The sequence below is a fragment of the Athene noctua genome, chromosome 1, assembly GCF_965140245.1.
Source record: "Athene noctua chromosome 1, bAthNoc1.hap1.1, whole genome shotgun sequence".
NCBI lineage: Eukaryota > Metazoa > Chordata > Aves > Strigiformes > Strigidae > Athene > Athene noctua.
Genome location: NC_134037.1, coordinates 110776690 through 110801786, shown reverse-complemented (window position 1 = coordinate 110801786; position 25097 = coordinate 110776690). Strand labels below are relative to the sequence as shown.

Below are 25097 nucleotides of genomic sequence, written 5' to 3'. Positions count from 1 at the left end.
CATTCACCACTCAAAGCAAATAGAGCTAGGGGAGAAAATGAAAGGGGGAAGGTCACATCCACAATAAAAATCAGCATCTAAGATCAAATCTGTGCCCCAGTGTCAGCATCAGGCTGAATTATTAAAGCTGAAATTATCTTTTAAGGCTAATTTTCCTTTCTTGCTTGTGTTAGCGGATCCTGCCTAGCAACAGAAGTGACCTCTCGAGCTTCTAGCAGTGTTTCACGTGGCTCTGTTTGCTCGCTGTCTGCAGCTCTTTCCCACCCAGACAGCCAAATGAGAATAGCCAGTTTCTCTTTCTCTCCTCGCCAGTATTATCCTCCAATTGCTATGTGACAGCCCTGCTTTGTGGCATTTCAAGTTATAAACACTGTCAAGGAAGATTTAAATCCCCCAGAAAACAATTCATCTTTAAATAAAAATAAGTATCTATGAATCACTCCTTTTAAAAATAAGCACTTATCAGAATTCACACTGTTTCAGGGTAGGAAAAGCTTCTGTTTGCCTCTAACAAAACCAGGGTAACTCTGTGACAGAAATGTCTGGTTTCCTTAAGCTTTTCTTCCCTCTGCTTCAAGAAAGGATAAAGTCCAGACCACTACGGTACGAGACAGTCACAGCTGTTTTCTTTGCATCTCTCTTCCAGATCAGGGTAGATTTAATCTAAGATCTTTATTATAGACCCCATTCTAAAAACTGTTCCCTGCTAAAATAAGGTACCAATTATGCACAGCTTCTCCGTGGTACCGGGGCATGCGGTGAGTTAATGACTTACCTCACATCTGGTACCGCCCCGACTGCCTTGCAAATCCTTGCCAGCAGACTACTCCCACCTGGCAATAGATTAACCCTATTAGCATCTGAACCGGTCCAAAGGCTATATTCAAATATGTTCACAACTGCAACCTGAATGTTTCACCTTCAGCTCCCAGGTCCTAGTGAGGACCTCAGAGGGCAGGGTTAAGGCTGAAAATAGGAAAGATGTGGAAAATGTCTCTGAACAAAGCTTGGAATTGTTTTCCTTGATGCCTGCCAAAGTGCAAGGTGGTGTGCAGTGCAGGTCCTGAAAGCCTGCAGTCACAGCAAGCACAGGAGACAGGAGAAATAAACTGCACCTACTCATCACATCTCTGTCTATGCTGCTCCTGTAGTTTGAAGGGATGTTTATTTCTGACTTCTTTGACTGGATCCAACCCATTCCTTTACCTCCCTTCTGCTTTTATATATCAGTCTGTACAGAAAAAAAAAAAGCTGAGATGGGTTTCTGCCATCATACAGAGCACTAAGGGTGATTCGCTTGTAGGACCAACAGCAAACCCCTTGCATTCTGCCAGGCTCGTTCTTGTCATAGACTCATTTGAGTGCCTTGTGGAGACCTCTTCTCCTGTTGATCATAGCACAGATGGCCTCTTCCCTCCCCAGGCACAGCTCAGTCTTGCTACGGCTCCAACAGTTATATGTAAAACCAACAGGAGAGTAACCTTAGGAAATTATTTCCTATATTTGCCTTTCCACTTGACATATGCTGGTTTCCAGAAATAATGAAAAAGATCAGTGTTAGTTGGAAAGCTGAGTCCTGCTCAGCTGGTAGGAAAGAATTCCTCAGTGCCATGGGTCTCAGATTGAGAGATGCTGTCATGAGCCAAAAATTGATTTCTAAACTGCTCTGTCTCATGTTGAGTATTTATAATTCTACAATACTCTCTTAGAGAGGTGGGATTGCGTAGCTGAGCCCAGGCTTAAGTGGCTCCACAGAAGTCAAAGCAGTGGAGAATCAAGCACACTGTGCACAACAAGGAGGAACAATCTGTAAGAAACTCCCAAATGCTGTTTTGCTTGAGGCAAGAAAATCATTGGGTTATGATATTACAGCGAGATATGCATAAAAGGCATTTTATAAGGTGGTCTCCTGCCTTAATGTAGTGTCTCGGGCTATTTTCAAATGAACAGTTATTTCAGCTCACTGTGTGCTGTTTGCTTACTTTAAGCAGTGGTGTCAAGACAAATTTCTCTAGGTTTCAGTTTAATTTATGTTTCTTAGCTTTGTTTCAGCATTACCTAGACTTCTGTGTTCAACAGCTAACTTAGAGCTGGAACTTGCCACTGCCTACATGCAAATGTAAGATCAGATTGTGGGTGTGGGCCGAAGAACTGAGAAACAAGATGTGTAGCAGTAATTTAACAGCTAACACAAGGGCTAAGGATCATTTGCCCTCAAGTGTGATGAGTCAGTGTAGACAGAGCTATGCCACACAAAAGAAAACCTCCCACATTACCCAGAATAAAAATCCACAAATAATGAAGTCTTGATTAACTTAAATTGATCATTTAGCAACCATCTCTTGTTGGATCCCAATTGTGTTTGCCGATGCTTTGCTCACGGGTGTACGCAGTGAGTCACTGCACTCTAACCTCCAACCCTCCACACCCACCCAGCCCCCCAACCCCGAGATCCACCATTTTCATTTTTCAGCAGCTAACGACGACTATTAGTAACCGTGAGCTAGCACAGATGCCAGTATGTGGGCTGCCCGTGGACGGCTGTATAACACTTTAATGTGCCATACAGTTATGCATGCATCACTGTCCTAGAAGTTAGGGATGTAGGCAGGAGCTCGATGCTTCATACACTATCAACAGTCACTGACGGTGCCTCCAGAAACCGGGGAGGGGGGTAATTAACAACCACCGAAAACTCACCTGCCTGACATGTGGTTCAACTCTGCTTTCAGTTCCTTACCAGGTGCCGAAGTGAATTTGCCAGGGAAAGCTTTCCCTGGTGTTTCAGGCAGATTTTGACCTATTTATTTTTAATCCATCTCTTGGCTCTGTCATTTTACTTTTCCGTCCCTAGTCCTGAGCTGTTCCATTTGTTACATCAGCTCCCATTTTCTTGTGTGTAAGCATCACTGGATTAATCTTGTTTACTTGCTATTTTGGGGGAAGGAGTCATGCATTGTTCTGTTCCTTTGAGAGTTGCCCACAAGAAGTCTTCCAAACAGAAATACATCTGTTCAGGACTTACACTACCTAGGAAAAGCCCTTTGCTCACAAGCGGTTACACTGTCTGCACACTGTGAGGTTCAAAGTTTGCTTCTTGGCTTAAGGTATAAAAAACCCAAACAAAACCCCAGACAACCCCCAAATCCAGATTTTATCTCCCAGGGGAGGAAAAGTACAGAAGGGTTCTGAGATATTTCTATTGAATTGGTACTGGGGAGACAGTAAAAGAAGGAAACACGGGTCAACTGATTATCGAGTTTAAAAGCATCCCAGTCCTTGTGATGTGCTGCTTCCTGACTGTTCTCAACTATCTGAAATTTGATCTCTCCAAAGTGAATTAGAAACTGCCAAGCATGTGCATGAGTTTTTTGGGCAAAAATCAGCAAGGAATTGGAATGAGATCAGAACAAGTTTCTCTTGATAACCAATCAGATTTGAACCTGAGATTCCACCAGACCAAGGTCAGTACATTTTCATGGAGAAAACTCACACTAAATTATAAGAGTTGAATTTTTAAAAATACAATAATTAGGAAATTCCAATATAAGTGCTGTACTGTGAGAAGTTCAAATGAACCTGTTCCTATCATCCACTTTCTCAGTTAGTGGTGCCATTGTAACTCTAAAATACAGTCATGACCCTGGGGGCACTAACAGGCCTTAAATGCACTGACCAGCCTCACCTGGGGCCTCCAGCCACAGTCCCTGCCCGCAGGCTCCAGGGCTGCACTTCACCTCTGGACTGAGCAGTTGCTCAGTTCCTGCCTGAGCTGTGTTGCAGGTGTGCTTGCCTGCAGCCCTGCCTCTGGGATGGGCTGTGGACCTCCACTGTAGGTAGTTTTTCTCCTGGATGGGTCCTTCAGGTGTATGTTACAGTTTGTTTTCAGTCCTGGTTCTGTTTCGTTTTGTTCTTGCATGGAGCCTGGAGCTGGTTCATTGCTTGCTGTGTCTGGGGATTTTGATGGACCCTGCTACCAGCATCTGCCCCTGCTTGCTGTGTTTAGGTCCTGTGGGATGGTGCTCCATTGCTGAGGGCACTGTTTGTGCTGGGTTTGCCTTTGGCTCCTGGCTTGCCTGCCCTTTGGGAACAGCAGGCCATTGCTGTTTCCTGGCAAATATTCTGGAGTTAGGCCTGCTGCCCTCATTTAAGTTACTGGAAGAAGGCGGTTCAGTCTAACACTCTTTGCAAGGAGATCCAGCTACCTGTGGTATTTCATCTTCACTCACGCAGAGCTGTCTAGGTATACTTGCAAAAATGAGTCTCATCATGAATATATCTACTTACAGTTTGCAACACTTTCTTTTTATCTTAGGAATGGGTTTATACGGGTTCCTTCTGTTGGCTGCTATGGGTTTCTTCCTATCTATCTTCTCATTCCTCTGGAATTTGCCTTTTGAATGTTGTTGAGTTAGTCAGTGGAGGTGAGGGGTGGCTGGTGGTGTAAGTAAGCATGGGCTAGGCATTCCTGTCTTCTCCCCACACCATGTGAATTATGAGCCTGGTGGTGTCCTAAGCTCTACTAAACCACAGGGTATGCTTGGACATGCAGATGACCACCTGTTCTCAGGGCTCCTTCCAGACCTGCAGCATTAGTCTTACTAACTGGCGTGTAAAGAAGTTATCTTGGTAGCTCCCTAGAGGCCACGCTAGCATAGCCCATGAGAGAGCATCTTGTCAATGGCACTGTGCCTGTGAAGGTGCCTTCGGAGGGAGCCCAACACCCAGCTCTCCTGCTGATGGTAACAGACCGTTTCCCAGGTCTGCAGTCCTTACAGCAGTATTTTTCCATTAAAATAAACCCTGTCTTACCATGCTGGTAACTTGTAATTGCTGTTATCTTCTCTTCATTGCTATATGATTAATGTATCTGATCACAACAGGAGGAGGCACAACACATCTTTGCAGGTACATTACAGTCTTTCCTGTTCAGAACTTAGCATGAGGTAGAGACTGTTTTTCACAACGTGGTTTTCAAGGACTAAGATGTAGCATTTTCAACAACTAAGATGTAGTATGTTGGTTAGTTTGGTCTAAGGTGTCTTTCCAAACCAGTCTAGATTTTAACAGGACACCTGTGAAAGTACATTTGCTTTTTGCTGGTTAGAGATTCATGAAGAGATGATCACTTCATCTAGCCTCCCACATTCCAGGCTGAGGCTGGACTATGAGCTAAGTCCCTGTTGCCTAAATCTGAAATGAATGGGAGTGAGGCACCTACATGATGCCTTTCAAAAATCTGTCTAAACACTGTAATAATAATAATTAGCTGTCACGTTAGCAGATGCCGAGAAGTTTGACTAATAATGATGCAACAACACTAATGATGGAATCCTCTTCCACGCTTTATTTGGCAAATTACTGTTTTTGTTTGCTTTGTTCCTGCTCTGTGACCCCTCAAAATGCATGGAGTATCCAACTCTTCCCTTAAAGCCTTCCTCTTCCAGAACGTAGCCTGCCGTGCTCTCCACCCTGTGCTCTGGTGGGTGTACAGGTCCTGTATCAAGTTGTCATTGCTGCAGCTCAGCTCCCTGCTGAGGTATTGTTGATGGCCTGTTGCCTGCCTGTGATATAGTTTCTATGAAGGCCAGTATGCCCCTTGTGTCATGTCCTGCAAATCTAAGAAGGAAGCTTGCTCACCTCTGCCAAATGTGAGCAATCTACATGTGTCATCCAAGTGAAATAAAAACTGAATCAGACATGTTGTGTGTTGCTTACATGCATGCTGTTCTACAGTTTAAACTTGTAGTACTCCTTACTCTTCTTGTTTTCACCTGTTTCACCGGCTTATGAGTGAGTCAGGCTACCTTTACTAGCAAGTCCCTTGATAGATTCACTTGGAACCTGTCCTGTGTAAGGCCAATCACATATGCTGCGTAATTATATTGTTTGCCATATGAGCAACTGACCACATGAAAGCCCTCAAGCATCCTTCCACTGAGCTCTTGGCCAAACTGGAGCCTGAAGAGCACAACAAATGGAAGATTCTTTGCTGTGCACTTCTGGCCTAATCCTGCCATTCCTCCTCTGGCAGGACAAGGTGCTTCAGATCATTTGCTTTGCCTCTCTTGTACTCGTCATTTTTATCTCTGCAGTGAGAACTGCACTGCTTACTCAGTTTAGCAAAGTACTTTAAAATCTTTGTGTGCATGATACTGTGTACGTACAGTCTCATCACTATACGTTCTGATGTAAGATCTGCAGATAGCTTCCAGCTTTTTGTTACTACTGTACCTGGGGAGGAAAGAAATCCTTTCTCTCTTCTGTGGTGGTCTCAGTAATGTCCTGGAATAAACCATGCATCATCTCTCCTAGTTTGTCCCAGAGGCAAATACGTTACTGTTTACTCAGCTGTACAGCCAGTCTCTGAGTTGACAGCCCCCTCACAGACCTCCAAGGCACTGGCAGAAGGGGAGTGAGGCATTTTCTGTTTCATCAGGTGCAGGCTTCTCTCAGAAGCTTCACTTGTTGAAACACACTGTGCCTTAAAAGGAGGTGGTGCCACCCACATGTCATTGCTGCTGGACAGAAACCAGACTGGAATTCTGCCTCCTCAAGGTTTCTCCATCCTGGAGACTGATTTAAACAGAGTCACATATCTGCTGAGCTCTCCTCCCAATCTTATGTGCACTCTGCCTTCACAGGAGTGTTTGACTACAACCAAGTATTATTAGGTTGTCAGGAAGATCACAAAACAAGCCTCTCCCCCACCATTTCGGTGGTATGGATGAAGCTACTTATGGGGTAGGCTTCCATGTCCTGACTCCCCTTTTTACGTAGGCCACTTGTTTCTTCCCCCAGGCTTTGCTTGACTTTTGCCCTCTGCTCCCTCTGAATTTAGCATTTTTGATAAATGTCTTTGCATAGATGTCTATGAACAAAAGAGAGTAGGGTTTTTTTCATTAAAATAAGCTCATCTTTGACACCCCAAAGTGTGCCTCCTGAGCAGGGGGTGGTACTGTTAAAAGGTTGATATCAATACTGAACCAGCTCCAAGACCTTCAAGGAAATCCTGTGTTGACTGTGGCTGGGAAACCCCACCCAGAGCTCTAGGAACAGCAAATGAAAAGGACTGACAATGCTACAAAGATTTTTCCTCACTCTCCTGTCTGTGAAGTGACAACTGTGATGGACCAGTTCCATCTCTTGATAAGTGCAACCAAACAGAAACAGGTATGGGAACTCACCTGGGCCTCAGATGTGCGTATATATAGATATATATTCCCAAGCTAGTAGATTCCTCTGATTATATCAAAAAATGGTGATCCAGTGTAGCCATTAAACTGTACTATTCTGTATGTGCTCTGAATGTCTCTGTGTGGGGCCCTTTCTAGCCCAATCTGTCTTTGTTCTCATCCAGTGCTCACAAACAATAGGGACAGCCCAGACTGTTTGATGAAGTCCACGTGCATTGGAGTAGCTACTCTCCCCCAAATGTTTATCTCCTCTCCTGGTAGACAGCTGTTGTGATGTTTTTCTGTGCCAAAGGAATGGTTCCAGCTTTACCTCCTCAGCTGAGGATGAAAGCTGACTTGAAATCACCTACTGTGAAATACAGGAGAGTTGGCAGCTGGATCACTGTCTGCCTTGTTCAGCTGGGTCAGTGGAGCACCGCCCCATTGCATCTTCTCCCCACTCACATACATGCGTACAGGACCAAGGCTTCGTGTGGAGGAAGTCACATAATCAGATGGCTATCATCCATGTGTCAGACACCAAATGAAAGACTGATAACTCATATGACCTTGCTGAGCATTGCCACTGTATGGTGATTTGTGAGACAGCAGCAGAGGAAAGCACAAGCACGCCACCTGTCCTCCAAGCCTCTTGTGATCTTCTCAGTGGGGTCAGGTTTCTAAATATTTTCCAGGAAGGAGGCATGAAGTGACCCTGTCCCCTGGCAAGACATGGGAGCCCTTACACAGAAAGAGTACTAATCAGCCTGACCCTTTGCAGCAGACCACAACCTGAAAGCTCTCCTTATTTCAATAATCATCCTCCACTGTGGAAAACCAAAAAAAAAGAAGGCCTAGCAATGCAAAAAACCTGCAAGATCCCTCTCCCATCTTTGATATGTCTACATCACCACCCATTCTACTTAGCAACCTTGCTTTCTTTGTTAGGGAATGGCAGAGTCCTGCTCACTGCAATAGCGACGGGCTTCAGGGTGATTTGTGTCCCTCTGCCGGCCTCCCGGGACTGTGGCGTTCGCAGCGATGACTCTCCATTTCTACAGGAGAGCATTACACACTCCCTGGCATCAGGCCTGCTTACTGTCTCTGTTCCTGACATCTTAATAATGGCACGTAAATTTTGAGTCCCTCTTTGGACATTAAGTTCTTTCTTTGATATGGCTCCTGGGTGCTTTGGGGTTTTACACCTTTTAAAATCTGCCCAACAGATACTAGGTATGGTGACAGGGTATTGAGACCAGCTCTGCTGTTATGGAGAGAGAATGGAGAAACCTCCTCATAGCTGATCTTCCTGATGTTGAGATTAACTGTATAAATCACTTCCCCTGGCAAAACACAGCCATCTGAAAAACTATCTGTAAATGGCACTTGTGCCCATGTCAGCTTTCAGGTAAGCCAGAAGCAATGGGTGTCAGCTTGTGAGGGAAAATGAAAGATAATTAAATTTTTCTGTATGTCAGTAGGCTTACTTTATGAGAATGAAGCTGCAGGCTTACCATCTCCACTGAAAAACATAGGCTGTCAGTAGCAATAGCCACTGTCAAATAACAAGAGCAGCTAGTAACCCAGCCTTTGATGTGAGGCAAAGCTGAGAAAGCATAGAGGGGGCATCTAGGAGTCAAGCTGCCTCTCAGAGAGATCACAGCCTGTAAGTCTAGCTCTGTATTTCAGCTGCCTCCTCTCTGCTGCCAGAAATCCTGGGCATGGGAGAAACAGCAATGGAAAATCCTGCTAGGTCATTGTCCCACCTCAGGCACGCCTGGCTTGGTAGGCTCAGCATTGCCATGCAGGAATCCACAAGCATACTGGAAAATTAATAGTGGTTCTGGAGACTGAGTAGGAGTGAAACCCACTAAGCTGTAACATTTTCTCTTCAAAGAGAGAAGAACTGTTCAAGCAGCCCCCAAGCCCCAACACTAATTCAGTGGGATATACCCAGATCCCACTGAATTCCACTGAAGTTTTGTCAGAGGTTTTAATTAGATCAATATGTTGGTGTCTGAGTTTTACTCCACAAGTCTTTCTGAGATTGTGATTAATTCCTCAGTCACCTAATTTTATCTGAAATGCTTCCTGTAGTGCTGCTCACAGTGCTGGAAAATGGATTTAGATGGGACAAATATTAAAGGTGGGCCTTACTGAGGCTGCTGGGCACAGGCATTTCCCCTCCCTCTGGTTCATTAAGTTCCAGACCTAACACAGCCTGTTCTACTCAGTGATGCTGCACAGAAGACTGGCTCCTCCAGACTCATTTGAGCTATCGTGATATGAATCAGCTGTGGAAAAGGCCCAGGTTCTTCCCAAATCCTGGCATAAGAAGTAAAGGAACAAACTGCTGACTGCACTGCATTTCCCTATGTCAGAAGAGGATTAATGTTTTCAGGCTGCTTTGAAAATTAAAACTGCCATGTGGTACAATATTGTTGTTCCTGTTGTTCACCCTGTAGCTGCTATGTAGCCTGTCCCTTGCAAACTAATAGGAAATTGCTTCTGTTATTTTTGGTGTTTTTCAGCGGAGCTGCTACAGCCTGCTGCTTCGTTTGAATAAATGTGCCCTACCTCACCCTCCCCTGTCCCCCTTCCTCTAAGCTCCTCTGCAAGGGAAATAAAAACATCAGTCCCTGGCACCATCTGTCAGGCACAGGCTAATCCATTCTCTGCTTGTCTCATGGCCAGTTTGGTTTCGTTCTGATTGGTACAGCTCCCCTTCCTATTACTGAGAATTTAATACCATTCATAGGTCTGGTCTTTGCTTTATTTTCATGATAATATCGTTATGACAATTGAAATGTTTAGACACACATGCCTTCCACATGCCCAGACTGGAGAACAGTACTTAAGCAAACATGCAACTACCCAGGAAGGCAGGTAGCACTGCTCTCTCCATTTCACTGAGGGAAAATGAAGCAAAAAGAACTGACTTGCTCAGGGATGTACGGATGTCTCAGCAGCAGAGCTAAGCAGAGAGCTCCCAGGTCCCTGGATAAGACCCAGTCACTGATGCCAAATAAGGCACCATTGTTCTGACTCTTTTTCCTCTTGTTTTGGCTTTGCTTACAGTGATTTCTATAGGACCATGGCAAAGATGATTAAGATGTGGACCTCCATATAGCTTCTGTGACAAGACTGAGCAGATCCACCAGGGACAAAGCTCACAGTTACTCAGTGCACAGCAGCAGATCAGGTCAATCTGTTAACAAACAGGACACGTTAGGCCAGTTATTTCCTCCATTTGCTGGTGCTAAGTGGGAGCCCAGCCATGGTCTTTACAGGTTCCGTCTCATATTCTTAGTACCCCTGTTGTCTTCATGCCATTAACTAAGGCCATTGCTGTCTGACTGCTCCAACACCTTTCACTTCCTTTGCATGATCTAAAGAGAGGTTGATGACAGGTCAATGAGAAATGTCAATGCTTGGAATCAGGCCAGAGCTGACCATACCGAAGAGGTCTGATTTTTGGGATGTCTGCCCAAAGCAAACAGCAGTCCTCAACATACTGATGTTGATCCATCACTGACTGTACCTTCACGCAGGCAGTTGTGTACCTCTCTACCTAGCTATTTCTAGAGGTAAAAGAAAGAATCCATGCAAGAAGACACAAGCTGAAGAGCAGCTGGGCATAATAGTACATGCTGCCTGCTGTACGTTCACAGGGATGTCCCTTTACCTTTGATGTGACATGAAAAAAGGGTCCTGCCGAGTCATTCCATCCTGCAAGTACTGCAGCTCCTTTGGTGATACCACACAGATAGACCCGGGAATCACTGTACATAAAAAACATACTTTCTCTAACATGGATGTGGTATTATTAGAGAGGAAATCCTTAAAATTGCATGGCGTGCCTCATAGGAGAAGGAAAAAACCCACTCCTTTTCATGTCTTTTTCATAACCAACAACTCACAATGATTTTTTTCATTGTATTTTGGCCAAGACCACTATTTATTTGCCAAGGATGCAATCTGTGTGCAAGCACCGAGCCATTGAAACTGGCAGGGAATTGATAATGCAACCAGTGGCCAGGAAGGGCCACAAACACTTTTGCCTCTTGCTCCTGATCTTTCATCACGGGCAATATTTAAGGTGTCACACAAGGATTTCAACTTGAGTGGCCTGAAACACTTCAAGCATTATCAGTGGCAGCTTCACGGAAGTGAGGATGAGGCTGACGGTTACCTCGGCACTCTTCCCCGCCTCAAACCCTCACAGGGCCCGTGGCACGGTGAAGCTCACGGCCAGGGCAGGCCACGACCCTGGCCGTGCAGGGGCCTGGGGAGGCGAGCGGGCCTGGAGACGGGTCTCCCCCTCCTCCCAGCCCGGCCGACGGCGCCGTGCTCCGGCTGTCGGCTCCCGCAGCAAGCGGCGGGCGCGTCTGACAGGGCTGCTCAGGGAAGGGGGCCTGGGAGACAGACGGGGGGTGCGGAGGGCATTGGGCTCGGGGCGGCGGCCGAGCGTCGCCTGGGAGCGGCGGCCGTGTCGGCCGGGGAAGGGCTGAGCGGTGCCCGGCGCCACCGCCCTCCCGCCGGGCGCGGCCGTGAGGCGGAGGGGGCGGGGCCTCGGCGGCGCTGATTGACGCGCGGCGGGGCGGGGCCGAGGGAGGGCGGAGCCGCGCCGCCGAGCCGGAGCGTCGGGGCTGTGGAGGGCGGGGGGAAGACACCGGGCACGGAGTCGTTGCTGCCGCCGCTCCCCTTCGCCAGGTAACCGGGCCGGGGGGCCGCGCCGCGCCCCGCAGCTGCCCCGGGAGGCCGGGGCGGGCCGCCGGCGGCCGGGGAGGGAGGTGGCGGCCGCCGCTCCGGGCCGCGGCACCGTGTCTCGCGGGCCGCGGCGGGGCCCCGAGCGAGCCGCTCCGGCCCGGCGGGGGGGGGGTGCAGCGCCCGCCCCGCCGCGGCCCGGCGCCGCCACAAACCACCGGCCTTCCCTCACCCCGTCCCCTCCTCCGGCAGCATCTCCCAGCGCCACCCAGCCTTCCTGCCCGGCCCTCCGCCCAGGGCCGGCACCGGGCACCCCCTCCCCGCCGCGGCCACAACTTCCTCCCCCGGGCCCGCGCTGCCGCCGCCGGCTCCCCTCCCCGCTGGGGCAGTGGCAACTCTTCGGGCCGGTTCCTGTGCGGGGCCCGGGGCGGGGGCACGAGGAGCCGCGCCCGGGCCCCTCCGCCGCGTCGTGCTTCACCCCCCTCCCGGCCGGAGGGGAGCGGGCGCGGGGGGCGGCGGGGCCGCCCGGGAAGGGAGGAGGCGGGGGGGGGGGCTGTGTCCGGCCCGGGCGCCCCTCACGGTGGCGGTGGGGCCTCCCGTCAGCTGTTTCCTCCTGTTTGTTGTCAAGTTGCCTGCGCTGCCGGCAGCGCCCGGCGGCGGCGCCGGGGGCCGAGCCGGCGGCGGTTGGCTGCGCGCGCCCCCGTGACGGCGCTCAGCTGGGGCCCGCCCCCGCGCGGGGCTTTGTGTGGGGCGGCGGCGGCGGCGCGGGGGCAGCGGCCCCACCGCGCACGCGTGGGCTGGGCGTGGGGATCGGCCACCGAGCGTGACAGCGGGTCGCGGCCGGTGGCGGCGGCCGCTCAGCGTGGGCCTTCGCGCCGCCTCTGCCGGGGGCGGCTCGGGGCGCGGCGCAGGCCGGCGCTGCCCTGAAGGGTTAATCGCGGGGGTGAACCGCCCTGCGGCCGAGGCCGGCGCCGCCGCTTGCAGAACGTGGGTCAGGCCGCCCTGTCGGTAGCCCTGTCTGTCGGTAGCGCGGGCCGGGCCGCAGCGGTGCCTCCCGGTGGGCAGCAGTGCCGCTTGACGCATCCCTCTTCTCCCTTTCCGACTAGAAGGTGCTGCTGGTTCCCCTCTTCTTGGAGACTTACTCATCGTTGAAGCAGCCCTGAGTAAACCCCGTGTCCCTGCCTGATAGGTGACTCTTACGGGAAGCCAGCTGTCAGAAATCGAGGGGTAGTTGTTATTTGTTTATGGAAGGTGCTTGCGGCTGTTCCAGCAATGAGCCAGCTTCGCCTGACAGCTCTGAGGTTGGATTTTGCCTGTGAAAGTATGGATTCCCAGGGAACTGAAATATTTGGCAAGCACTTTTTCGCTCTAAAAGGCTCTAGTCAAAGCAAAAAGGAATGCAAAGACTGTCATCTGTCTGTTCATTTGTGCCTCTGTGTACAGACCTCAGCTGTACTGTGCAAGCAGATACAAATTAGGTTAATCCAGCGTGCTTATTTAAGAATAAAAACTGCCTTTTGGACCAACATAGTGATAGAATTCAATAAATTATTTTTCTTTATTTTCTAAACACGGTGTTGGGAATAACAATCCCGAGAAACACAAGGCATGGCTCTTCTCAGAGTGGTAGGTGTTGTAGAGCAACTCTTGATGTCAACAGCTAATGGCAGTAGATTAAGCATTAGCATAGCTAATGTTTGTGGCTGATGGCAGAAAGTGAGGGAGCTTGCTCCGTGGTTGTAAAGATTCCCTCATGCGGTTGGTTCAGATACATAGCTATATATATAGCATGCTCTATATATAACAGCTATATATAATCCTTTATATATAGACTCATTCTGGATAGCTGAATTCAAGTGATGTTCGTGACAGATGAAACTGTCCATTTTTAAGTGTTACTCTCTTTTTCTAACGTTAGTCTTTAGAAATATTATTTGGAGGCTTCTGTAATCTGCTACTTTCACTTCCGTAATTGTGGAAGTACTTACAGAATGCTTATAGTTCTAATTGTTTATAGATAGATTTTCATAAATAATGAGTTTCAGATGTGGCTGCCAAGTGTGTGAGGACAGAAGAAATTGCACCTCAAAGCCTGATAGAGAAGATGACAAGAACCGATGAGATTTATTACTTGTCATCTGACAGACTGAGAATTATGCACACTATATATATATATATATATAGCGCATTCCCTCTGCTGGTAATCATCACAAGCTTGAAGTAGCGTTGTCCAAGTTAGGTCATTGCTTGATGTTTGTTTACTATCGTTTGACCTGTGTTGAAATCTTGAGTTGCTCAGCTCTTGCTGAAATACGTAATTCCCTCTTAAAAATACCTTGCTAAATCTGTAGAGGAAATGCCTGTACACTGTGGATGTTTGGTATCAAGGCTGTCTTTAATTCTGGAGCCTTTATCTAGATTTGGGAGTTTCCTAGTTAATATAAAAATGTATTGGTGAGATGCACTAAGCCTATTAGCACCCTTTCTGGATGGATGTAGTTTGTATGGAAGTTTGGATGATCACTTTCAACATTTCTTTAACATTTGTTTATTAGATTTTTTTTTTTTTATGTCTCCTGAAACCAGTGGTGTCTTTGGGTGAAGATCTGTATCATTTCAGCACTAGAATTAATGAAAACAGACAATCTGAATTAGTTCAGCTTTCTGAAAGTTGCAGAATGGATTAATAGGCAAAAGTTGGGGTACCTGCTTAATTAGTATAAGAATAAATTTATTGCAAAAACAGGAGATCCAGCTTTCTTAAAACCAATTGAGGAATTAAGAAAGGAAAAGGTGATCCATAGCGAAGGGAAAAGGGGTGGCGGGAAAAGGAAAAAGGAAGGGAAAACAAGGAGACAGGAACAGTTGCTGCTTTTGGACTTTTTGTGTAGTAGCAGAAAAGAAAATTAATCTGAGTCTGATACTATTTGTAAACTAATATTTTTTTATATGTTATCTAGCAAGAGTATTGTGAGGGTGTAAGTTACTGTGTGGGAGATGCTGAGATATGGGGGCTGTGTTAGAAACAAGCACCCATCTGTATGGCTCTGCAAACATGAAACAAAACTACCCTGTATCAATGTTTGCATACAATACGATGTTATGTTAACATATTTGAATGCCAGTACCCCAGTGTGAAGCTTTTGCCTTACCTAGAAGAAAAGCCACTTTGCAATAGAAAATTATACTACTGTAACTTGCACAAATGCAGTTTCATCCTGCAAGGCAGCCTGTTCTAGGTAGGTGCCGTGCACTGCATCTGAGCACAGCTTTCATCACTTTGCCAAAGCCTCTTCGGTCATTTGACTGTATTAACTTCCTTGTGCAGTTTGCTACACTAGCTGGATGGTTCTAATGAGCATAGCATACTGTTCCAGTTCACTTTCCAACTTCACATGTGGCTACGTGTGGTGCTTTTTGATGACAAATTCTGCATGTAGGCAGAGGCCAGAGGCTGGGCCCTGCTTACTTCAGGAGTTGCAGAAGTCAGTGGCAGACGGTTGAATCTCAGACCTCCTAAGAGACTGCCTGCATGTGTATTTTCAGATGCACCCTTACTTGTGAGCAGCAGAAACCTGGGAAGGTAAGGAGCAAGTGTTTGGGGTTTTTTTGCTTACCCAATGATTCTTTAATGTGTGGTCTTGTGTAGCTGTACTAAGTATTCTTCTTCCTCTTTTGTCTATCTGAGATGAGAAGAAGCAGCTTAAGCCCGGTTCCTGAGGATGTGAAGATGAAGATTAAGCCTGGTTCTACAGTAAGTACATCTTGAGAATGTTCTAAGGTGTCGAGGGGAATGCATGGCCCTTTTTTTGAAGGGGAAAGTGCTTGTTGGCTCACCATACGAAGGAAAGTGTGTTTAGTTGATGAAATGGTGAAAGAAAGGCTGTCATAGTTTTTTGTCCTTTAACTAGCAGCTGTTTTCTGTTGTAGATCTGAGATGCAGTAGATGGTGCTGAAGCAACACTGAGGCTCCTGAAATATCCACAGTCCAGTGTGTATACAGAAAGTGTCTGCTGGCTCTCCCCCAAACATTGACAGTCCTTTGTCTTCAAAAGATGCACTCTGGGACAAGAAAACACTGACTGTTAGTTTTAAAAATGTTAATAAATAATTCTTTGTGTTACTTTTTTTGTTCTTTATTGCTTGTGAAGGTAGGCAGATGAGGTAGTACAAATACCAACCAAGTAGTGCTTCAGGTGGTTGCAGTTCTGTGTGCAGATAGTGGTCAGATTTAAACTGTTGAATGTCAGCTCTTTGACAGCTGTTGCTCAGTGTTGCCAAAAATCAATGCTGAAAAAGAGGTGGAAGTTTGGGAGCATACTGCTCTAGGAATATGTATTACAGCACACAGCTACAGTGCTTGTGTTTCCTGTCTGTCCATGGCAGAAGCATGCAGGCAGGAAATGTTTCACGGTATGACTAAGAAGTTGTATCAAGGTTTGTACTGTCAAAGTAATGCACTCTCAGCAGACCTTACTAGCTAGGTAATACGAGCTGTCACTGATTGTTCTGCTAAAGGTCCTCTCAAGAATGCAGGTTGGTAGCAGTGGTCAGGGTGCCAACTAATGACAGTGGCATCACCTCTCAGTTCATAGAAGTACCTGTCTCTTTGAATTGTGTAGGTTTGGCAAGTGGTAGATTGTATCCCATTAGTGTAAGTAAGTATGCCCTTTTTACACTGGAGCCATTAATTTAATACTACAACTTTTGTTTGGTAATCTGCGTGAGGGTGGGATCACTAGGACTTAATCACTGACATATATCCAAAAGCAATGCTTAGCTGACTTTAAAGATGTAATCACTGGTTTTGTGAATAACCAATATTCCTGTCCACTGCTTCTGAAAATTCTACTAGTAGCATGGTGGAATTGGTGTGTTACGGTAGCGTCACTTTCTGGGGTTGTGAGTAGCAATAGGGAACTTGACTGGCTCTCTGAACCCATGGAAGTTATTTTCAATTTTTTAAGTGTAGAGAGTGGATGAATGGGTAAGTATGCTTCTTGTATTTTCCTCCCCCTAACTGGAGGATCTTAAGCTTTAGAAGTGCTTTAATGTTTCACAATTCTTTGGCTTCTCTTCATTTAAGAGAGCCTTCCCACTGCCTATAAAAGCTGCCTATAAGTGGCTTTTTTCAGATCATTTATGTATGTGTGAACATAAATAGACGCCCACACCTTTTACATGGGAAGTGAAAACTATAGGAAAAAAAAATTACAGTTATCTTGGGTGACTCTGTACACACCACTTCTGTATGTAAGGGATATGAGCCTGAGAGCAATGGAAAATCGTTTTCCCTTGTTCTGTTGTGCTTCTGTTTTTCCCAGTGTACCATGAGTATACCCTGCAGGATTCAGGATCCTTATGTAAGGAGAGAACCTTGAACCACAGCAAGTATCTTCTGAATTGGTCTTACAAGTGAATACTATGTTTTTAGCTTGGGGGGAGGGAGGGGAGGGAAGAGTGTGAAATGATTCCAAGTTGAGATTAATTTCTCTACCTTATATGAGAGAAAAAGCAGGAGTTCCTTGTTAGCTTATTTTAAAAATTCATAATCAATTGTGGCATTTGCAGGCTGCCTTACTAGCAGACTTTTGTAACTTTTTTCCTACTTTTTACTACCGTGAACTAATGTAAGGTGAGATGTTTTTATAACACTTCAGCTGGACCCTTACGAATGTATTGAAATCCTGCAGCAGTCAAAACCAAGAGCTAGTGATAGTTGTAGGCTGCTGTCTATTTTGACTGAAATCTACTGGGGGTCGTTAGTGGAGAAGTTATTTTAAACATTAGAAATTCTAGTAGGATTACATTATTTTGGCAGTTTCTTAAAAAGAAAAAAAAAATCTGGACTGTTTTGACTGTTATAATGCATATTGTAGAAGCTAATTTTCTCAATTTTTAAGTGTGTATTTATTTCAAGAATACATGTTTTCTTATGCACTGTATTCTGAAGAAAATGGTTCTGGTACCAGTTGGCTTATTAGATTCTGCTGTAACTTTAGTCTGAATTCTTACAGCCTTGTGCTACCATCAAATGAATCTCACTTTGTCCTTTTGTTGGGACCCAAGTCTTATTGGAAGTTTCTTTCTCATTTAGATACTTGATGAGGTTACTTTTCAGCTTTTTGGGGTGATACAAATAATTGAAGATTTTAGGCCTTATATTACTAGGCAGACTTTTCAGCCTTAAGCGTTTGAACATACATATTTATGCATTTATTTTAGTGTTCAGTATCTTCAGGATTCAACACTTCACTCTGTACATAATACTCCAGGAGTAATACATTAGTCTGTTGCTTTGACTTCTAACTTACTTGTAAGAATTACAGTTGCGCTCTCTTCTGAAGTACTTAAATTTTGTTTTTAGTGACTTGAGTTACTGCTTTTCTGGGTGCAGTAACATGAATTATGTTTTTAGATAGGTGATGTATTTGTATTTTAAATGTTCAGATGCATATTTTTCAAAATGGCATGTTTTGCAAGGTTGGTCTGTGTAATGGAGCTGTTCTTGTCACCAAGCTTAGTGTTTTGTTTTGGTTAAGAGAGGGATGTTTGGGGGGTTGTTTTACGTTAGCTCCTAAAAATAATGGCAGGGTGAGCGTTGTGTTTACTCTGAAAGAAATACCCCCTTGGATGTTCGTTCCACATTTACAATAACTTATGATCGGTTAATTGTTTTTAATCCACAATACAATCAACACAAAAATAACATTATCCAAAATTAGTAAGGATGACACATGGAGATAGGCCAAGAGCCTTATGGGCGTCTGTCACAATTGCTTTTATTGCTTGTATTTGTGGTTTCTTCTGGTTGGAGACTTTGACTGATACTTGTTTATTCACGCTTATTGTCTGTTGATTTTCTTTCATGCTGTCACTATTCACATTTTAATTTTTTCTTTTGCCCTCGCTTGCTAGGAAAGATAAAGGCATATTAGAAAGGTTTAATGCTTAGAGAAATCAAATGAAAATGCTTCATGTATTTGAGTTCAGTCACAAGGAGTCACACCCCTACACTCAACTAAGTCTTTGAAATATTTTTGCCAAACTCAAGACCTGTTTTGTATATCCTTTCAAGAAGAGGAACGGGTATTATGTCACCTTTAAAGGAAAGAATCTTTCCATTGCTTTGAATTTTCATGTACCCTTCAGATGGGATACAGAAGACTAATAGTGATTTGAAAAACCTGAATGTAAGGAACTTGTGGTAAAATCACTGTTCAGTACTAGGAACCCCTTTTATTGCTGCACATTGTAAGAAAACAAAATGGTGAAATAAAGCAACTGAAAAAAAATCATTATGTCAGTGACTTATGATTTTTGCACATAAAAATAGTATTTTAAATTTTGTGTGTGCAGGTGCATGTTTTAGTCCATTTGCTTTGTGCATGTCAGAGTAAGCTTTAAGAAACTGATCACATAGAACTTGAAATGGGTTTAATGTAGGTATTTGTGCTCTTAAAGGCATTTGACATAGAATATTCAACTTGATGAGTGCAAAATTGAATTAATTTCTCTGAACAGTACAGTCTCCTGCTCCGAAAAGCAAAACCCACACAACTTTAATATTGCAGTGTGTCAGATTTACTTTGCATTGCTGTGCATGACAAAAGCAGAGCCAATACTCTTTTCTGATTCCATGTCTGAAACATAAATGGAGGTATATTTAACTTGTTTAACTATAGATGTTTAGTCATAAAACTTCTGCATTTGAAATGGAAATAACGTCATCATTTAATTCCTTTGTCATGTTATCTCATCCTTCGTGATTTAAGTTTTTAGCTGGTATGTTCTGTGCCTACTCTGTGCCAAAGTTAACTTTGAGTAATTTATGTTAGTTGGTATGAAGTTGGTGAGATACTTTAATTTTCCCAAGCAGTGAAGAGATTTATTTATCAGGTACTGCAGATACGCTGCTATAAACTTTCTAAGCAATCTGTTTCTGTTCAGTGGAGTTGCTCAGGTATTTTAGTGATACTTTGGAAGCAGCTTGGGTAAATGACACAGTATTTTGTATTTAGATTAGACAGCTTTAAAGGTTGGTATATAAAACTGTCTGGTGTAAAGACTGGGTGGATTGTTTATTATGTGAAATAGATCCAAACCTTTCCTCTGTTGTTATGTATATGAAACCAGTGTCAAGTCAAATACAGTAGCCCAGTCTGCTATCCTAGAAGACTGCAGGATCCTGGATGGTGGTGTTGTGTGGCTTCATGTCATAAATTGTGCAAAGCTGAGGGGAAGTGACAAAACAAATACATATTTTAAAAAGGGGGGGGTGACTTGGGAAAATTAAACCATAATTGTCTTGGTGATTCAATGTATTTCTCAGTGCTTCATTTCCCAGTGCTGACTAAAATGAGTGAGTCGTTTGGAATATACTGGAATGGAATTTGGGTATTGTGTTAAAGAGGAAAAGAAAATAGGAAAGAAGTGGAAGCTTTTGTATTTAAGAACTGTAGGGTACAGTAGTGGTATGCAAATAAGTGAACTATATTTTAAGGTTTCAGTTCAAGTTTTGCTCATTTAATTATCTAGGTGTGTCATCTTATTGATAAGATGGCCTCTTCTGGGAAGAACTTGTTGTGATAGGAAAGGATGAATGCAGTCTATGAAGTTCAGTAATTCCATCTATGAAAGAAAGAACCTCTGCAGTCATTAGTTGAATTGATTTGCAGAATATCCCACTACATATATGGGGCGTTTGGGGTTTTATTTTGTTTTGCTGCAATGCTTTTTTTTACATGTACATAAGATCATCTTTCTTTTTGTTTTCAGGTCTTGAGTATAAATTTACATAAGTACTAAAAATGGGAAGAATTTTTCTGGATCATATTGGTGGCACTCGCCTGTTCTCCTGTGCAAACTGCGACACGATTCTGACCAATCGTTCTGAGCTCATCTCCACTCGTTTTACAGGGGCCACAGGAAGAGCCTTTCTTTTTAACAAGGTTGGTAAGAAGCTGAGGGGGAACTACTATTTGCTTTTGAAAAATGAGTTTGTAGGATATGGACCTTGTCGTCAGAACTAAAAAGTACTTGTTAGCTAAAGTGTGTAATTACTTTTTAAATTTTTATTCTATTTAATAGAATAAATAATATTCTATTATTTGAAGTCAAATTAGGCATTTACTGTTGATGGCAAGCTACCTAAATTAGTTTATCTGCAATACTAAGAGACTATAAAGAGGATTGTATGTAGAGAGGCATCTTGCCACAATGCATGGAGTTTTAACTTTGGAGACTTTGTAATATGAACCTCACATTCACCGTGACAGTGTCTTTTGTCTGTCAAAGAGTTTCAAAGGCATTTGCACTTCTGCTGAGTTAAAAAAAGTCTAGATAATATTCTGTTTAATTTCTTAAACACATTTAAGCTAACAGTAGCTTGGCAACCTCAGATAAACACAATTACAGGCAATGCTCTGGTTTATTTTTTATTGATCAAATTTGATTTAACTCAACAGATTGAAATACAAAAGTCATAGCTGAGTGAATTGTAGCATTATTTATAAAGCCTTCCATATAGACTCGTCCATGAGATTCACTGAAAAAAACACGATCATCCTTTGCTTTCTCACAGAATTCCTAGTCATGTAGTCATTGGTGTGCTTCAGTTTGGGTTTTTTCTTGAAAGCCATTTGGCCATTGGCAGAGTTGATAGAGGCATCAGTAGTGTCTTCACTTAACAGTGCTTGGCTCAGGGATTTCTGGAAGGCTAAATCCTGTCGGTGGTATTTATACGTAAGTGTTAGGCTGCATAGCTATAGAAGAGCTGTGCATCCGATTTCTTTCCCATCCAATAAACTAGATGCGGGGGTTCAAGTTTTTCTTGTGTTAGGTAGTGGGGTTTAATCACAGAAGTTTGATTTTCACATTTCTGCAGTCAGAAGCCTTACAGGTGAAGCAGAGTAAGCACAGTCAGGTGGGAAATTGAAAAAGTAGTGCAGCCCCATCTAGAATCCTACTGCATGTTAGCAGTTTGGATATAGTTTTGACATCAGCTTCTCAACGAACTACACATCCTGATTCTGTGGTGTGGCTGCCTAAACAAGTTAAAAGTATACTTTAAACTGCTGAGAGAGCACACCAAAAAAAGGGTGACTGTTTAGTGGCTGCATTCTCAGCCACTGATTATCCTTTTTCTTAGATGATTATTTCAAAAGCACACCAAGATTTTCAAAGAAGTACCTCTCTTAATATTTTGGTTCTGATTTCTTGGGAACAAGTGATCACATCAGTTGCTAGAAATAGGTTATGTATATTGCAAGTGGATTAATATCAGTTAGTTTACAAGCTGTTCACTAGAAATTTCTCACCTAGAGTTGAACTCTGCACTCTTGCATATCTTGTGATAGCATTTCATGTCTCTGTTACACATCCCCGTGAAGCACATCTTTAAAAGTGTTTCCGTCTCAAACAGGAGCTTTTCAAGGGCTCTTGACTTACTCCACTGCGGTTTTCAGTTCATGTGTGGTGCCACAGGCTCTTTACTTTTAAAATGTTGATAGTTGTGCACATTGTTACCAGCTTTGCTCTAGGCAGGCTAATCCTTTCTATTGCCTGTCCCCTGTATCTTTGTATCAGGTGGTAAATCTGCAATACAGTGAAGTTCAGGATCGGGTCATGCTCACTGGTCGCCACATGGTTCGAGACGTGAGCTGCAAGAACTGCAACAGCAAACTGGGTTGGATCTATGAATTTGCCACTGAAGACAGCCAGCGCTACAAGGAAGGCCGTGTTATCCTGGAAAGAGCGTTGGTTCGAGAGAGTGAAGGATTTGAGGAGCATGTACCATCCGACAATTCCTGAAGAGACTTGAGTCTCTTCTCAGGTTCTCTTCAATTGAAACTCAAAAATAATAAAATCAACAAAAAAATCTGCTTACATACACTGTCACCTTAGCATCAGAGTCGGATTCATGGACTACAGAGTGGGAAAGATTGTGAGAGTATTTCAGATGGAACCTTCATTTCTTTATTCCTTTTATATTTTACTTTCCCTCCAGCAGCTGTTTGTAGAAAGAATGTTGTGCAGATGCTGTAACTTTTTCTCTCTTGCATTTACATCTGTTAGATTTGAGATTGTATCTACAGATACAGTGGGCTGAAAGGAAAATATTTGGGGGATTTGTCTTTTGTTAGAGAGAAATTCAATGAGTTCTTTTAGTTTGCACAAACTGATGTCAGCATAAAGTTATTTTAAAACTACAGATGTTTTTTAAAAAGTATATTCCAATTTTTGGCTTAAGATTTTAGTTAGGGTTGGGTTGTTTTGTTTTTTTTTTTTTACCCAGTCTTTTCACCTGATTTGCTAGCTAAAGAAGAGATCCGAATTTGTGCCGAGTGCTAAAGGTTCAGTGTTGGTACAGCTTGGGCTGGCCCTTGTGCCATATTCTTGTTGAGGTTGATTGGTAGCACAGAGCCCATTATTTCTTGTCATTCGTGACCCAAAGATGTCACCATTCCTTGTTTGTTTGTGAAGTCCCATTCACCATGTAAACTGGTGTTGATTGGAAACTATTCTCGAAATAGGGCAAAACTGCTTGGCTTTTTTTAACTTTAACTGATGTAACTTATAAGCATAATAAGAATATTAAATAATAGTTGTCTGTTTAGTCTTGTGTTGCTTACAAATCAAGCTGTGTTTGTAATGATAGGGAACCACGGAGAAACTACTGTTTCAGTAGTAATTTTTTTTCGATTCTCTACTAATCTCATTAACTAGACAGGGAATTGCAAATCTTAATTCTTCCAGTAGTTTTCTTTAAACCCAGACCTTCCTATGTTAAACACAGCTGCTGTGTAAAAGGAGAAGATTGCCAGCATGTTTGTTCATGCCTAGAGTTACGCAATCTGCATCTCTTGAAAAGATTAACTTAAACAGCTTGTTTTCAAATGCTGCTTCTGGTGTTGAAACCTTTATCTTTCATCTTCGTTGAACCTTTTCATTGTGATGTTACATTTTTATCTTTCTGGGCAGCAGTACATGTCAGCCTAGTAGTAACTAGTGACTTGGATTCTTGCTTTCTTCTTGTAGAGGTCAGCTCTGTTTAAAACGGTGAACTTGCTTGCCTTTTTATGAAAAATGCTTTTCATTAACTTAACTCAAGGGTGCCCAAACACTTTCATTGTGTCTTAAGCCATAAATTCAGATCTCAAGGGCTGAAGTTTATTTGATTGTTAGATATGTATGATTCCTTATCAAAGATACAAGTCTATTTTTTGTTCTTACTGGATAAATTGTGATCAGTGTAATAAGTTATCCACAGCAGTACAAGGCGGGGGGGGGGGGGGCACTCCACCCAGCCAAACAGATCTGGACTCTGACCTTTCAGAATAACTTTTCTTCACTAGCCACAGCTCCATGTCTGAAACTAAAATGTGGAGGGTGACTATGCAGAGTATTTTTTTCTTAATTTTTTGTTGCCAAGTGGCAATTTGGACACCCCTGACTTGAATGTACTGTCTGTTTCATGTAAAAGTAGCTTTATTATAGAATTGTCACATAGAAGGAAAAGAGTAGATCACATACCAGAGCTGTGCTTGAATCAAGCTGCTTAAACAATAGTGTACTTGTGCCTCAAATGAATCAGTTTTTGCACTGAGTACAGTAGTACCCCATTATCTTGTACTTCTGTCCTTCACAGACCCTGAAAGCCCCATTAGCATGGTTCTCTGCAGTACTTTTCTTGTACTTTTGACATTACAGTACAATAAAGTATGTTTTGTCCTGAACTGATATTTGTTGTTCTTTTTGAGTAATTTTCAGAGTCTGTCAACTGAATGACATAACTCGTCTTCCATTCCCTCCTTCCCTACACTGAGTAAATCATTGTGTTTCTAGAGCACAGTGACAAGCTGTTGATGAGCATCTCTCTGAATAGGTGGCAAAAGAGTGTACTGTTGATTTTCAGAAGGTGCTAAGTAAAGCTTCATGCATACCACTTGTACACTTGAAAGCCGCCTATTTGCTTCTGTTAAAGAGAAAATAAAAACAGGAAATTGCTCGTTTAATGAAATTCTGGGTGCCCAAACATCTTTTGCTGTCTTTGAAAAGATAGCTACCTAAGCAAAACTCCAGCTTCTGCAAGAAATGTGAAGTTTTAGTTTCTGAAATGACTTGGGAATTGAGGAATTGGGAATTTGTATATCTGGAATTCTGTGACCTTTTCTCTTTGCATACAAATGTTAGGGAGAAGCCGCCTGCTAGCAG

The 25097-nt window shown here is 43.8% G+C and overlaps 1 protein-coding gene across 3 annotated transcripts; it reads left to right on the top strand.

Moving 5' to 3' along the window:
- Positions 1-11796: 11796 nt before the first annotated feature.
- YPEL5 (yippee like 5) lies at positions 11797-24623 on the top strand. Of its 3 annotated transcripts, XM_074897342.1 has the most exons (6): positions 11805-11888; positions 15429-15465; positions 15571-15636; positions 15813-15966; positions 20661-20833; positions 22470-24623. In XM_074897342.1, the coding sequence occupies exons 5-6, from the start codon at positions 20693-20695 to the stop codon at positions 22692-22694; spliced, it is 366 nt and encodes a 121-aa protein (XP_074753443.1). In that variant the 5' UTR covers positions 11805-11888; positions 15429-15465; positions 15571-15636; positions 15813-15966; positions 20661-20692; the 3' UTR covers positions 22695-24623. The 3 variants fall into 3 exon arrangements, with proteins under 3 accessions (XP_074753444.1, XP_074753443.1, XP_074753445.1); XM_074897344.1 differs by lacking the exon at positions 15429-15465 and having other exon boundaries at positions 11853-11888; XM_074897343.1 differs by lacking the exons at positions 15429-15465; positions 15571-15636; positions 15813-15966 and having other exon boundaries at positions 11797-11888.
- Positions 24624-25097: the final 474 nt, after the last annotated feature.

Coding starts and splice junctions, on each gene's coding strand:
- YPEL5 (XM_074897343.1), top strand. CDS start 20,693: ATGGGAAGAATTTTTCTGGATCATATTGGTGGCACTCGCCTGTTCTCC. Junction 20,834..22,469: donor GAGCCTTTCTTTTTAACAAG/GTTGGTAAGAAG, acceptor TCTTTGTATCAG/GTGGTAAATCTGCAATACAG.